Source organism: Drosophila teissieri, chromosome 3R (genome assembly GCF_016746235.2).
Source record: "Drosophila teissieri strain GT53w chromosome 3R, Prin_Dtei_1.1, whole genome shotgun sequence".
NCBI lineage: Eukaryota > Metazoa > Arthropoda > Insecta > Diptera > Drosophilidae > Drosophila > Drosophila teissieri.
Window position 1 is genome coordinate 8,142,197 of NC_053032.1, and position 15,009 is coordinate 8,157,205.

General features: G+C 41.9%; 3 protein-coding genes across 6 annotated transcripts in view; all 3 read right to left on the reverse strand.

Annotated features, from left to right (window-relative positions):
- LOC122622553 (5'-AMP-activated protein kinase subunit gamma-1) overlaps positions 1-8,322 on the reverse strand; it is a 65,624-nt gene extending 57,302 nt beyond the window's left edge. For 2 of the 3 annotated variants that reach the window (XM_043801090.1, XM_043801095.1), the window contains exons 1-2: positions 1,369-1,408; positions 97-338 (exon numbers count right to left, since the gene is read on the reverse strand). Coding sequence is in view for 1 of the 3 variants with exons in the window: in XM_043801091.1 (XP_043657026.1) it covers positions 2,332-2,486; positions 2,684-2,828 (300 nt within the window). In the remaining 2 variants the exon portion in view is untranslated. Of the gene's footprint in view, positions 1-96; positions 339-1,368; positions 1,409-2,331; positions 2,487-2,683; positions 2,866-7,835 lie in introns of those variants that run through there. The other variant, XM_043801091.1, reaches the window with a different exon arrangement.
- Positions 8,323-8,761: 439 nt separating this feature from the next.
- LOC122620511 (solute carrier family 35 member B1 homolog) lies at positions 8,762-10,508 on the reverse strand. The gene is made up of 3 exons (XM_043798005.1): positions 10,131-10,508; positions 9,617-10,078; positions 8,762-9,445 (listed from the first exon to the last, which is right to left on the reverse strand). The coding sequence occupies exons 1-3, from the start codon at positions 10,333-10,335 to the stop codon at positions 9,096-9,098; spliced, it is 1,017 nt and encodes a 338-aa protein (XP_043653940.1). The 5' UTR covers positions 10,336-10,508; the 3' UTR covers positions 8,762-9,095.
- Positions 10,509-11,028: 520 nt separating this feature from the next.
- On the reverse strand, positions 11,029-14,994 carry LOC122619753 (ubiquitin carboxyl-terminal hydrolase 8). Of its 2 annotated transcripts, XM_043796861.1 has the most exons (8): positions 14,750-14,994; positions 14,196-14,684; positions 13,975-14,137; positions 13,437-13,919; positions 12,941-13,381; positions 12,315-12,545; positions 11,800-12,254; positions 11,029-11,737 (listed from the first exon to the last, which is right to left on the reverse strand). In XM_043796861.1, exons 1-8 carry the CDS (start codon positions 14,842-14,844, stop codon positions 11,407-11,409), a joined length of 2,688 nt encoding a protein of 895 aa, XP_043652796.1. In that variant the 5' UTR covers positions 14,845-14,994; the 3' UTR covers positions 11,029-11,406. The 2 variants fall into 2 exon arrangements, with proteins under 2 accessions (XP_043652796.1, XP_043652797.1); XM_043796862.1 differs by lacking the exons at positions 12,941-13,381; positions 13,437-13,919; positions 13,975-14,137; positions 14,196-14,684; positions 14,750-14,994 and adding an exon at positions 12,618-12,771.
- Positions 14,995-15,009: the final 15 nt, after the last annotated feature.

The window sequence follows — 15,009 nt, forward strand, 5'->3', positions numbered from 1 at the left end:
AAAATCAAACGTCAAGCGCTCATATCAACACAAAAAGAAATTAAGGCACTGAAATAAATCATGTTTTCGATAATTATAGAAAGAATTGGCACCCACCTTTTGTGTTTATTAATCAGTATCAGTAATTGGATGTGTTTCTGATTCGATTGCAGATTGCAGAATCACAATCGTCGAATTTCGGTTAAAAATTAATTTGACAGGCTCACGGACACCGGAGCACATACACAAAAGCACTCACGTACACATTAACACATTTACACTTTACACATTCACGTTCACCTGAACGGGTGGAAAACAGAACTTTTGTAAACAATTTTGCGATTAGGCATTTAGCTGCGCTAAAATATTATTGTAAATAAGAAGAGACGTAACGAATTAGCTGGTTGTGTTGGCGCATTATATGTACATATATATATATGAACATATATTCAGAGATTAGAGCGAAATTATAATGACTACTTTTCGCTGGATGTCCAAACACTTTCGAGGTGTTGACTTTTCAGATTAGATTACACCACTCATTTCACTTGGCCAATTATCAGCCATTTTGTTCAACACCAAATAAATCACAAGCACGAAGGCAACAGCAACAACAACCGAATCGATCTTAATAAAAGAAAAGAATGCGAGCTATAAAAAATCAAAATGAAAATTTATTCGGGCGCGCGCTTCCACTTTGTACTCGACTTTCCAATTGGAACACGCACCGAAGCTGATCGGACAATGGAAGGGGCACGAAGAGGAGCAAAAGAGCAGGACGTTGCTGTATTTGCCACTTTTTATTAAGAATCTATTTCATTACTGCGCGAAACACAGAGAGAAACTGCCACAAAACAGGGGAATAGCGAATCTGGGCAAATAAAAGTATTTGTCCGTGGAAAATTTCCAAAACGTTTTGGTTGCTCTTTCCAGCAGCAGCAGGCGACGCCATGTGTTTGTGTGTATGCGTAACAGCTGATCGCCGATTATTGATTTTTTTATATGGATGTACAGATGAACATGTACATGTACATATTTATGCATGGGAAGATACAAGCGATTAGAGCTATTGTTTTGTGCAACAAGGAAGAAGTTTCACAATTCATTTGCGCACTCAAAAGAACAAAGATCGATTGTCCGTCGTTGCTGTTGTCAATGCAATTTCTGCATTCCATTCGCGCACAATTAAAAGCTGTTCACGCAGCTTATCACAGAAGAATAATATTGCTAAAGGTCTCACTGGTGTGGATACGCTATCCTGACACCATACTGGAAATTGCTCTCAATCAGTTTATTTATAATAAATTAATGATTAGTTATTAACATTTAATTTGGATTGTTCTTCACTGCACTGCCGTTTTTTAACGCGAATCAAAAGTTTTTCCCAACCTCGTAATCCGCTGCGTTTTCACCAAGCAGAGTTCGCAACCCAACTCACGATTATTGTCATCGTCATCGGGGGAGAAATCCCGCAGAAAAGGTCTTACTCTGCGCCTATCGTTATCGCAACAGATCTTTTCGCAATGTTGTTGGAATGGGAGTGCGGTTTATGGAACGTTGATTTAGTATTTTCGATAACTGGTTATTTGTAAAATAATTGAAATTATTACAACTGATTTACGTTTTACATGCCAACCAACGTATTACTACGAATGTAATTATAACCAATAACAAAAGAGAAGTTATTTTAAATTAAATACGCTTTGCACTTTCCGACTACGGTCATACTTATGAACCAAAGAGCTGCCAGATGACCATACTGCCAGAGTATGGTCTATAACAAGCAGCTTTGGTCATGTACCACCAATTTGGGCGCCAAAAAGGCGCTGAATTTGAATTACAAAAACTACTACGCTCTCTAAATCACACAAAACATTGAACATGTGAACAATTTACCTATAAAAAATAAAGCTTTAGCTAGCTTTACCTAACAAAAACAATGAACCCAAATTAGCATATTCCTCTTCCTATCATAATGCTAGAATTAGAATTTATGTCCCATAAATAATCCGAATTAGTTGCCTTGACTTGCCTTTCACACTTGCGGAGCCCACCCAAACTCTTCGAAACTTCAACTAAGCCAAAAAAATCAATAAAAATGTCGCATTGCACTAAGGCCACCTAGAAGCACAAAATGACGCCAACAGAAACAGCAAAGTACTCGAAATCGGAGTCGCTGAAGTTGTGGGGACATTCACGAACTTCACTTAGGCCATTTAAAATAGGGCCAAGGACGCAACAAATACACTTTAAAGGCTTTCCGAAATAGGGTTTCTCGATGAAAACACCTTAGTTTTGCTAGTTTGATCAATCCATATTAGTCATCGCCTAGCCGAGGAACTGGGCACTCACCTGCTCAATGTCGAAGTCCCACTCGGGCGATGGAGAACGCGCTGTTCGGCTGCCCGGCGGAGGAGTTCCCAATGCGGGGGAGCCGGCTTGGGGCTCTTCGGGAATCACGGCGAAACGACCCCGCTGGAGGATTGGCGAAATGGCGCCATAATTAGCTGCAATGAAGAAAGTAGGGGTCAGTATTCTGCAGTTGACATTTTTAATCGAGCATTTGACCCGAAGATATCCATAACAATAAATTTAACATAGCTGTAATGACTAATAACCCAAATAAGAGCCAAGTAAAGAGTAGAGTTTTAGATAAAAAGTATGTATAAACTCCAAATTTAGAAAACGAACTGAAGCAACTTACATGTGGGCATGAGACGGAAGCGGCCGAGCGTCGTTTCGGGCGGACCCTGTGGCGTGGAGGAGGTGACTCGGAAGCGGCCTCGCCGGGCGGCTGCTACGTCCTCGTAGTTGCTCCCCCCCGACGCTCCGCCGGCACTGCTCTGCATCCTGTGGCTGATGCTTCCTCGTCGGCCTCGGCAGGAGCTGCAATGGAGTGTGAGAAAATGAAATCAATAATGCGCACAGGTGGTCTAATTGTATTTTACTTTTGACTAAAATAACTTAAACTCACTGTAACCAAAGTCATTAGAGTAAGTGATTTATATATGATGCGTCTGATGTATCGTAAAACAATTGGATATCCATTTTTGTATATGGACTTTACTTAAACGAATTTAAATTAATGCTTGCATATGTTCGTATCCAACTCAGCTCCAGCTCAAGTTCTTTTCGCAACATTACTAATACGCCACGTTGGTATATTGGGAGGGCTTTGGATTAGGTATTTCACACCATCTCAATGCACTAGTTAGTTCTCTAGCTGTTGGTTTATGTTACTTGGCAATCTGAGTTTGGCCCACTGTGCAGTGGTCAGAAGCAGTCGGAAAGTTGAATTTACGGGCTCATTGCACGCGAGTGTACTATAACATAGCTTTCTTGGCGCCTCTAAGCAGACTGCATAATGTGCAAAGTGACTACGCTCTTTCTCTCTCTCCGCGGAAATCATAATTGAAAATCTCGAAAAGTACATGAACGAATTCCTGAAAAGTGTGCCACACGAGTCATTCAACTGCAGAAATATATAGGAAAAACGGTGTGGGGTGAACAGCTGACTGAGCCCCACGCGGCAACGCAGCGTATGTGTGATATTTTTGGTTGATTGCCTGGCTGCGCAGAATTAAAAACGGCAGCCAAGCATTTAATGTTTCTTTTATCGTTTGTTTATACTTTCTCAATTGAATCTGTTTGACATTTCCAAAATGTCGCTAAAAACGAAATTGTTTACACAGATGAGACATCATCTATGTGACTTATTTCCGAGCATCAAGAGGAATTTTTGATTGCCGCCAATGCTAGGCATAACAATAAAAAGCTCGACATATGACGGTAAGTTGCATATGTATATAATTTATTGAACTGCGACTAAAGTCAGCGGCTTACACAAAAGTACACAATATTTAAATAATTTAAGCAGTCTCCTGCTTTTGTTAAATACTTTGAGCACAATCACATTTTTTAAATCACCTTTTTTAGCCCTTCGAAGAAAGGAGGGCCTATTCTTCCTTATATTTACGTTAACAAGGAGTTTTACCTTAGTAATCCTTATATCAATTGCTTTGCCTTAGCAATTAAAATAGAAATAGTGAATTATAAACACTTTCACTTTAAGTAGAGCCATTACGATGTAATTATTTATTTTATTTAGTATTTATTGTATTATGTATCGTTTTGTTGTATTATGTTAACTTGATTTTACAGCTGCTTTGCCGAAAAACGTTTGCATAACACGCACAACCAAACATGCGATACTATATACATACATATATCACTCATACGCCACTTGTACGTACAGATGGTCAGTCGGAATTGACAAACTCGTGACTTTGCGTGTTTCGAAATGTTTTATAATATTTTATTGATTTTCTGCACCTCTTTTTATGCCCGACAAATTAACACCGAAACACTAAAACAGCACCAATAAAAAATAGCATTTAGAACGCGCTGCAAACACTTCTCGACTGAGCGCTTGGAACAAAATAATAAAAACACAGAGACGCGAAGAGAGCGGCAGACTAAGAGAATCAGAGCGGCCGACCTGCTGCGGAATTTATTTCGCGTTTGTTTCACTTTATGCAACTGCCAAAAGCGAAATTGGCAAAACAACAACAAGAGGACCCGAAAGCTAAAACGAAACGCGGCCAAAACGAATGCAGCACCAAAATAAACCGAATCCGAAGTCAGAAGTCAGCGAGAAGAAGTGCCTAAAACGAGTGGCCACCACCACCACCACCACTGCAACCAAATGCAGTGAGAGAGTGTGAGAGAGCAAAAGCGGCCGTGCAATAAGTAGCATCTAAGACAAGAAGAGCGAGAGAGCTCTGCAGTATATTTAATTCATGAAATTGCAGATAAAATGAAAGTCCCAACTACACTTTTCTCTCTTTGGGCATCAGCGTTTGCAAAGCAATTTTCTAAACATTTTAAAAGACATTCAATGCGTTTATAGAATTATATTTATATATCGCTGTGTGTATTGTTTGTAAACAATTAGTACATGTTATTATAGTAGGGGATGATATTTGCAAATTATTTATGTTATTACAAATATGGTAGCAGTTTATGCAAAAGAGAATTATAGAGGGAAACGCCTCATATCTAAAGTATTTACTATCGCATATTAAACATTTAATGTAATGAATCATAATTACATTGCCTTTTTACCCAAATAATTTGATTTTGTTTAATTAATTTACTAAATTTGTAAAAAGAGTAAACTGTACCACCAAAGTGCAGGTTAAAAAAGAATAGACTCTTCTCAAACTACGTACGCCTATGCCCGAAAAGGAGCAACAAAATACATGTCCCTAAAAGTACCGGATAAATGGAGAGAGGCCTGCATGATAAAGAGAAAGAGAGCAGTGCTCCTAGAAAGTGCCAGAAATCGCGTACACGCCACCAGAGAAAGCTCCGCATCAGCTGTTGGCAACACGTGAGCGCACCGCCCCCCAATGAGGGGGAAGGGGCATGTGGTGCATGTCTGCTAATTGAAAGCAGATGGAAAATTGTGAGCGGAGGATTTAGACAATTGGGAGGATGACAAAAACAAAATTCCAATGGGGATCATCTAGTGACTCAGCAGCACATTGTGTCAAAGTGATGAAATAGGACTTAATCTGACTTCTGTCGTGGAATTGCATAAGAATGTGATGAACTGATAAAAACAAAACAGATATGCAAATGGATGACCTTATAAATGGTAATCAAGAGTTCATAATCAATAAAGTGATATTGAAAAGCCCCCAAGTCATAAAGGGAATTTATTCATTATAGAGTACTTTATATACATATGTACCTCCTTATCTCAATGGCTTTTTCTTGTACGCATGAAAAACACGCTGGTGAATCTAATGATGATAAATTGATAGAGTTCATGATCAACCATGATCATGAAGGAATGAATATAGCTGCGCAGCCCAATATAGTTAGGATTTATCCCAAAATTGAATTCAGCAGAAAATAGGAATATCAAAAGTTTAAGCTTTCATAAGCTTTAATTCGCACCATGCCTAGGGCAATAAAGATCTTCTTTGTTCGCCGATTAGCTAAAACGCTAATCTCAAATCAATGCCAATTAAAATTGATTTGAAACTCAACCAGCGGAAAAATGAAAAACAAACAGAATTTTATTGCACTGTCAATGAAATTATAAACATTATTAAATAAGTGCAAACTTACTGTAATATTTTGTAGTGCTCCTATAAAGCTTACACTGAGAAAAGTATATGGGAATGCGTTTTAAACTTATTTATATCTATCTGCGACTACTTGATAAAATAGTACACCAATTATTTTTAATCACTATGCAACGTGGATTAATTGTTGTGAAATGATTAAAGTACAATTTTTTTTTTTTTAGTGCATAAACACCTTCTCACAGTCCGTCCGTCTATCATTATTTTCAACAGCACATATCCTAACAATTTTTACGATTCGCTTGGCGAAGAACTTTACGCGATTTGCGTCTAGAGAGAAGAAATAACTAATCTTTTCCTCACTACAAAGGAAATTTTCTTGATTTTCGTTATTTAGCCTTTCGTTTGGGCGCACATCCAAATCGAAACATGTGACTCGATGGCCCGCAGTGAATGACATCATGGATGGTGGGTGGTTGATGGGTGAATTGGTGAGTGATGTTCCTGGGGCAGACATTTGGGCACATACGAACTTGACAAATGAATTATGAAATGCAGACAGGAAAGGGTGTTTATAAATACTGACCAAAAGCTTGATTCTCTTTTTATTGCCCGCTAAATTTACTTTGCTTCTATTCTCGAATATGTCAGGGCCGTTTATTGGCTTCAGGTGAGCCGTGACGATTGAGAGGCCAGAAAAGTAAGAGTGATTATGTATGTAGGGGTCAGAGGAAAAATATGCCGAATCAATGTCGGAGGGCATTGGCTTCTTAAGGTTTTATTTAGCTGTGGAATATCAAAGAAAAGTGGAATTGTTCCATAGGTAGTCCCAATACAGATTTAAATGTGCTATCGTTTAAATAACCTACATACATATGTAAGATCAACGTTGTACTAAAGTAGTTAATTGTAGTAGTAAAATTTACGTATATAAAATGTGTCATATAAACTACATATGCTTGCTTCGATGATAAGGTGTCCCACTTGTTTACGCAAAACATATGAACGTAGTAATAGTAGCCCTACCACTTTGCCTAAGAACATCTGACTATAAAAGATACATAACTTTTCAATACTACTATTACTATCATAAAATAATAAAACACACGTGATGTTCAGTGTTCATTATCACCATGTCAAACAATAATTTTTAGATATCATGGCACGGAATGATTTGCAATTATTCCCCACCCCCTGCACTCGTACTGCCCGACGTCACGTTATCAGTGTGAAAGTCGCATCTGAATTGCAATGTGTGTGATTATTTGTGCCCAGTGTCTCGCCTGTATTATTTATGCATGTGCTCTTTGTTTTGCCCGACAGTCATTATTTTATTGTTGAACTTGTGCGGGCGATAAGAGGGGCTGGAGGCGCTTAATTTCGCTATCTGCAGAAGAGCGGGACAGCGAGTCGCAAGCATAAATCACTTTTTCACAATTATTCCGTCTGACGACATGCTGATAAGTGGGAGTATGACATTAAATTAGGGCACAAGTTAAAACTTTACATAATGCATTTTGCCGGCTTCTATTTAACCGTTATTTCAGGAGAGGGAGAGAGAGGAAACAACAACCGGCTAACGGTACATATGACCAGCCACCCCCACGCCCCAGGGGGAAAAGAGATAGTAAGACCACGATTTGGGGTTGTTTGTTGTGCTTTCACTCCCACTTAAACATGTTAGCATGAGAGCACATTTACATTGTACAATTTTGAAATTACATCTTACATATTTCGATTATATATACACAATTCACTTACTTTGCCGCCTTTGTCTTCGCTTTTATTCGCGTCGCTGCGACCCACACTCACTTTCGATCGAATTTAGTTGCTAAAATTAAGCCAAAGGCAAAAGACACTCACACACACACGCGCACGGACGTCACCAGGGCAAAAACAAATACACAGTGAAACAGCTGGCAGCGGTAGCAGCAACAACAACTAGAGTGCGACTCATCCAATAAGAAAATATTTTATTTGATTTATGCAAACAAGCAAATTGTGTTATTCTTTTTAATCACACGTCGCAGTGCACTCGTTTATTAACAAATTCACAATTTTTGCATTTCTATTGCTTTTCTTTATAGCATTTTCCCGCTACTACTGGGCATATCCTTTTTGCAACTTTCGGTTAATTGCACGATTGCATTTCCTTCCGTTCCAAAACTTGAAACTCGCGTTCTTTTAATTTTTTGCCAATTTTCGTTCCGTTTACTTTATTGTATAATAAGCATGGCGCACACTGGATTTATATATTTTAAAAACATTCTGAAAATTTCGACCGTATCTGCAACGGCTATGGCAATAAACTAGAGTTGCCAGGGCCGACTAAGTTCTTCTATCGATTGTTGGCAATTGATTCATTGAGGTATCGATACAACTATATTGTGTACTTCTTTATTTATTGTATTTAAGTTCATATAGTAGCTAACTAAATTTGTAGTTTTATTTGACCATAACGCCAAATTAATATTTAATCTAGGAATATGAGTTTTATAGCGTTTCACTTTTGCCTGGGAACATAATAGTTCACATTTTGTGTGAGGTGGCAACTTTGATGTAGGCGCTCGAAATTTAAGTAAGAGGCATTAACAAATATTTATAAAACTAAACTAGGACATAAAATGCCTTCGTAAGATTAACACATTCTTTACCTTATTCCCGGTTTCAAATAAATAACGCAACCATTAAAAAAGAGCACGTTTTAATTATAAATTGTAGCATTAAATGATTGAATGATCCTGTATGTTAGAGACCCTCAGTTCTGGTGTAAATTTTTGCACAATATTTGTTCCTTTTCTAATAGATATCAATAATTTAATTAACTTAAACGACTGTTAATGGGTTGCAGATCAAGTATCGAATGCTGTGTTCGCTATAGCTAGAATCCTTTGTACGATAAGCAGTTCTAGGAAATGGGGAAACTTTGGCGCTGCAGCCGCTCGAGCCGAAAGCTTTGTCTTCTTAATTTGTGTATGTGCATATGTATGTACATAGGGCTATGCAATAATCTATTAAATTCTACGAATTTAGCTTCTTTTCCTCGGATAGCTTTCCCTCAACTGGAGGCTTTTTAGCCGAAGCCAGAGGCGCCTTCTTGCCGTACAGCATGTCCACAAAAAGGGCGGCGAACACCAGGACAGCTCCAAGCCACTGGCGGGCAATCAGGACGTTTCCGAACAGCAGAACAGAGCACAGGACGGTAAAGAATTTTCGCGTCGTCGTAACCACGGAGCAGGCCAGCGGTCCAAAGCAGGCCACCATCAGGAAGATGAAGAACTGACCGAGCACGCCGCACACAGCTATCAGCGACAAATGGGTCCACGCCTCGGGATGGCGGATGGTGAAGTACAAAAACTCCTTGGCCTCACCTGAAGAAGGTGAACAACAATTTGTAATGCTCTCTATGACAATTGTAAAAACTTAATATTCATATAAGTAAGTTTTATAAAGAAGCGTGCAGTTAAAGTCTAAGCCAATATATTTAACTTATGTATATAATATAGTATAATTCAGTAGAAAACAGTATTTTTAACACTCACCTGTAAATACCATGGCAACGCCTAACATCAGGGTGCTCCAGAAATTCATGGCCCTCATCATCTGCTGACCCGAGGGCGCACTGGCCGCTCGAATGCGCTCCTGAACAGCTCCAGTTAATCCGTCCATTGAGAGGCTGAGGAAGAGCAGAACCTCGCCGAGTACGGTGGTCTCTGCCGGCAAATTGGACACCTTGCCCTCCTTGTACATAAACAGGATAACGCCCAGGACAATGGTAAGAACGCAGGCATAGCGCGTCCAGCTGTAGGATTTGCGACCAATCAGCACGCCCAGGATCATAACGGGGATGGGTTTGGCGGATTTACCCACGACAGCAGTAGGATAGGGAACCCAGCGCATGGCCATATTGGTGGAAACCATGGCAAGCAGATACGTCAGCGAGCAGGCCACGTAGGATCCCGCATTGGTAGTGTCCTCCTTTTGCGGCCTAATCGTTAGGAGCACTAGAAGACCACAGATCAGAAATGATTCGCTGGCAGTCCACGTAATCCTTACCCTTGGCAAACACATAGTTGCAGAGGCACTGTACCCAAACAAGGGCCAAGGCATACGTAAAGCGTTCTCCCACGGATCCGTCTGACTGGACCTCCTCGCCGTAGCGGCCCCGAGTCAACTTCTCCTGGACAATTCCGTACAAGAAGTAGCATACGAAGATGCCGACGGCGTAGATCACAAAGCGGCTGCGTTCCGGCAGATTCATGGCGGGCAGATGGCGGTTTTGAGGAGCGTGTGACTTGCAATTTGATTGGGTCGGACTTGATGCACGATCCTAAACAGTTGGCATTCTCCGGAGTCGCGGCTGCAGTGTCGTGATTTGGCGTTGACTATCAAATAATCCAATCAAATACGTGGTCGGTGCTGCCCATTTAGCTGTCTACTAGCCAGATTTGACTACATGATTGCAGGTACCTACACCTACCTGCTTTTCGGTAATTTTTAAGTGGTTATCTTTTAAAGTGGGTATCTCTTAAAAATAAGTTTTATTTCTAGTTATTTACCTATTTTGGAAAATAAGGATATTTAATATATAACAATAATATAATATATAAAGACGTCTTATTAAAAAGTTAAATCAACTAAATGACTATTAAAAGAATTAAAAGCTAGAGTTAACAACACTGCATTTGGTAAATGGCGGGGGCGCTTTCCAGTGTGGCCGTCAATCTAATATAAATATATTTTCTTATCGGCTATCGCCGAAATTGGAATTTTCAGCGCGAAAATTAGTTAAATTTAATATTTCTTTGCAATGGTAAAATAATAGGAATCATATAATTTACGTCTCTATTATTTTGGAAGTTCAAAAATAGCCTAAAAACCATATTAACATGTACAATCAACGCTCTTCCCATTCGTTTACTGAAGTTTGTATATTATGAAGTGAGTGCTTAAATATTGTTTCAGAAATTTAATTTCGTTTATTTGGTTTAAAAATATGATTGCAAAATACAATAAACTATAGTCCCACATATACAAGCGAATATGCGATCTTCTCTTTTTTACACTGGTAATGCACTTGAAGTTCTCGGTTTTAGTGAATGCAGCCCATACCCATTGAAAATACGCCCCATGCGTAATACTTTCCGGCGGCCTAAGAGCCTAGACAACAACAAACAAGCGATTTTCCTCTTAAATAGCAGCTAACAGTTAAGCGGTAATTTGTAAATGATAAAAGGGTGTGGCGACTAGACCTTAAAAGCTTTAAAATGAGAGAAGAACAACAAACAATTGAAACGAAGAGAAAACCCCGAAACGAAACAGGACGATGCATCTACAGTGACACCTGCATAGGGGGCAGCCACGTGTAGAAGAGAATGTAGGCAGCGCTGGAAACAACGTTCGAGGAGTCCAGCGCTGAGACGACCTGATCGTCGAACTTGAACCACTTTCCGTAGTTGGCGCTCTTGCAAAAGGCAGTATAGTGGCCGCCTTCCATAGTGCCGTAGTGATTGGATACGGCGTATAACTGGTAGGTCTTGGGCGTTACCGCCCGCGATTCCGCCCGTGCTATGTAGGGATTCATGTCCAGGTTCTCCAGAGGGAAGCGCAGGTAATTTTGCTTCTTCATGTAGGCGCCGGAATTACTGGGGTCCGCATAGAACCTATGTGGGATTCAACAGAGTATTAACAAGCACAAGACAGTTAGGCGGTTAGCATCACTTACCGCTTCAGATGCACCACCATCACAGGTGGCAGTTTAGATATATCCAGCTTCTTGATGGCATCTCTTTTGGTTTTACAATTAGGACAATTCCAGCCATGGATCCGTTCTCCACTAAAGTACATGTCCATGCACTGGTTCAGCTGGCAGACATTCGAGTTGGGCGGCAGCTCCAAACTGAGATTAGAAAAGCTCTCGTACGTGGCCGACTCCTTATGACAGGCCACACACTTGACAGTGCTCTTCATTTGGCCGTAGAATAAATGCAGAATCATGCTCTCCTTCGCCTTGGTAAATTCCAGCCAAGCCTTCTCCGACGCACTGATCATCTCACGCTGACGGGGCACATGTAGGGTCTGGAGATCCGAGTGCAGCCAGTCCATCAGGATGGTGAGGAATTCGTGTGAATCCTGCTGGTCAACGCCGCGGAAGATCTTCTGGTACTGGCCCACAACATACTGTAATGAAATATCTCTAGTTTACAAATATACTTAAGTGTTTTTTTGTCAGCTACGTACTCTCAAGTCTCGGCTAGCCACACACTTGTACTGTCCATTCCAAAGCTCTTTGATGAGTGCAGCCACCTCCTCGATCACTTGCCCATTGGTCTTGTTGCTTCTGCTGATGTAATTCTTGTATTTGTCCGAGATGCAGTACTCCGTCAACTGAGGCGTGTTGCTGAGGCACTGCAGTATGCTGTTCATATAGCAGGTGTTGCCCAGATTCTTCAAACCAGTCAGGCCACGACCCTGCAATGTTATCCGAAAATATATGTAGGTTACGGTTCGGAGATAGAGGAAAATAATATATATAGCTTTTACTCGTCTCAGCGGGAAGATGGAGCTATAAATACTGTAGGTGGGCGGAGCTGTTGGCAGCTGGAGCTTCACGCCCGCCACACAAATCATTCGCGGAATCCTGTATAGTGCTATTCCTGCTCAACAGTATGGCAATTGTACGTATCTTTGGTTTAAACATGCTTTGAGTGCGGACGGCGAGCGACTAAGAGTGGGGGCAGCGCACAAAGCACGGCCCGCGTCTGGGCGGGTGTCTTCAAAACGTGACCCACTTGCTATTGATTTGACTCGTGTCGCGGCTATATTTGTGTGGCCAGTGAATCAACCACCACCCATGCAATACTTACCACATTCTGACCAGTGACGGGCGAGAAATCACGAACGCGTTGCGATGTCCTCTCCACGTTCCTCGCCTGCGGTTTCATCGCCCTATCGAATGTTGGCCTTTCCACCTTGTTTGGCGCAAGTGTCGTATCCTCGCCATTTAACTGCAGCAGGGATTCTAGGCTGTCTGACACGACCTGTAAGTCCTCCAAGTTCCTGCCCGGCGATGGCGGACCCGAAGATGTTGGTGATTTATAATGTTTTTTTGTCTCGCGAGCGATCGCCAAAAGACGCTCCCGCTCCTGACGTTCAAGTTCATGCTGCTCGTCCAAGCGTTGTCGTTCCCGTATCTTAGACTCTATATTCCTCGTTGCCTCGACCTCCTTTTGCGACAACTGCTGCGTAACATTGTGTAGCTCTTGTATGCGAGTTAGTTCTTCTCGCAGTCGATTGTTTTCAACTATCTGCGGGACAAACGAACAATTATTCGTGAACTATAAAGTAATTTATTGATCTTACATAGTCTTGGGCCTTGCTCTCCAACTGTAGGATCCTGAAGTGCAACTCCTGGTCCTCGGTAGCAGTCAAACCATCACCCTCTGCTGCGTGACGCTTCCACATTTTTGAGGCCCTCTCCAACTGCTCATCGTTCTGTTCCGCGCGCTGCAAAAACTCAGCCTGATCACGCATGATCTCAGCGATGGGTTTAGCCGGCGGAGAAGAACGGGAAATTCCCTGGTCATAAGTCCGATTGGCCGCGGGCTTGTTGGCCCGATTTATGTCTGGTCTTGATCTGAAGTCCTTCGCACTAATATCCTCCTTCATGGTGATGTCGTGAATTGAGGGATACTCAATGTCATCGATGGTCTCAATATCGTTGTTGTTCTGCTGCGGCGCCTGTACACTGGGATTAGTGGAATGAGTTGGGTACATCATAATGAAGTACTCGTAACCGCCCTCGACAATCTGAATGGGTGCGCGGTAAGTCACATCAGGATCCCACTACCAGAAAATGGTGATTATTCGTGATCTATGGGTGGATTACATTCATACTCACGTTCTTCAGGATGTCGAGCAGGGTTGAAATGGCTGTGTTGGCCGCCGGTTGGGCATCCTTGGTGTTCCAGTCCATAAGCACCACTGAATCCTTGACGGAACGCGATGCCCACGATGCCTTGCCACTGCTGCTGAGACGAGCCTGCAATCTGCCAGCCGACATTCTGTGCAAATTCAAAAATTAGTAGCCAGATAGCGAGAGAATGAGAATGGACAACTCACCCTGGCGTTATCAACTCCTCAGGCACATTAAATGCACAGTAGTAAGTGAGGTGGGAGGCCTCGTAGTCGGCGTTTGGGCGACAGTCCATAACTAGAACCGATTTCTCTTGCATTCGCCGGTACAGATCCTGACAGGTTATCAGTCCAAGTCGGGCGTACTGTGTTGGCGGTGTTATCGGCGAGTCCAGACTTACACGCCCATTGCTGACCAGGTCGGGAGCAATTGGTTCTGGCTCCTGGCGCTGCTGAGCATATCGATCCCGCAGGGAGTTGATAATCACCTCCAGCGTGTCCATAATGCGGCGATTCGATTCGGTGTCGCCCAGCATCTGGCGCACCGTCGCCTTGTGGCTGGCGTAATCGGACTTTTTGTGAATCGCGGTCAGCATATTAAAGTACTTCATGTAGGTGATGTAGGCCAGCTCCTCGTCGCCATCCAGTCTGTACTCCTCGGCGGTCATGTACAGTTTGCGGGCGGTGTTCAGCAGGCTGGGAAAAATCAACCAGGTAAATCAAAGCAGCCGCATCAGCACTAACTCGCGGTGTCCACTTACATTTTCATGCCCTTGCTGCGCAGATCCGGAATGATAGACATCTTCTCCAGGTCCTCCAGGTTGGAGCTCATATGCAGCTTCTTCAACTTGGCCATTGTTTGTCTTTTCTCGTCGGGACGGGTAAGGAGCTACGTTGAATTTGGGACTTGGGATGTCACCGATTCTCCTGTTTTCATAGCAGGAATTTCTCTGCGGGCTGGGCTGCGACAAAACAATCACTTGTTATTTTGCAAGAAATGTATCGATAACAATGAAATCGG

Coding starts and splice junctions, on each gene's coding strand:
- LOC122620511 (XM_043798005.1), bottom strand. CDS start 10,335: ATGAATCTGCCGGAACGCAGCCGCTTTGTGATCTACGCCGTCGGCATC. Junction 10,079..10,130: donor CAACTATGTGTTTGCCAAGG/GTAAGGATTACG, acceptor GTGGTCTTCTAG/TGCTCCTAACGATTAGGCCG. Junction 9,446..9,616: donor CGTTGCCATGGTATTTACAG/GTGAGTGTTAAA, acceptor CACCTTCTTCAG/GTGAGGCCAAGGAGTTTTTG.
- LOC122619753 (XM_043796861.1), bottom strand. CDS start 14,844: ATGGCCAAGTTGAAGAAGCTGCATATGAGCTCCAACCTGGAGGACCTG. Junction 13,920..13,974: donor TGCTCGACATCCTGAAGAAC/GTGAGTATGAAT, acceptor ATTTTCTGGTAG/TGGGATCCTGATGTGACTTA. Junction 11,738..11,799: donor ATGGTGGTGCATCTGAAGCG/GTAAGTGATGCT, acceptor AATCCCACATAG/GTTCTATGCGGACCCCAGTA.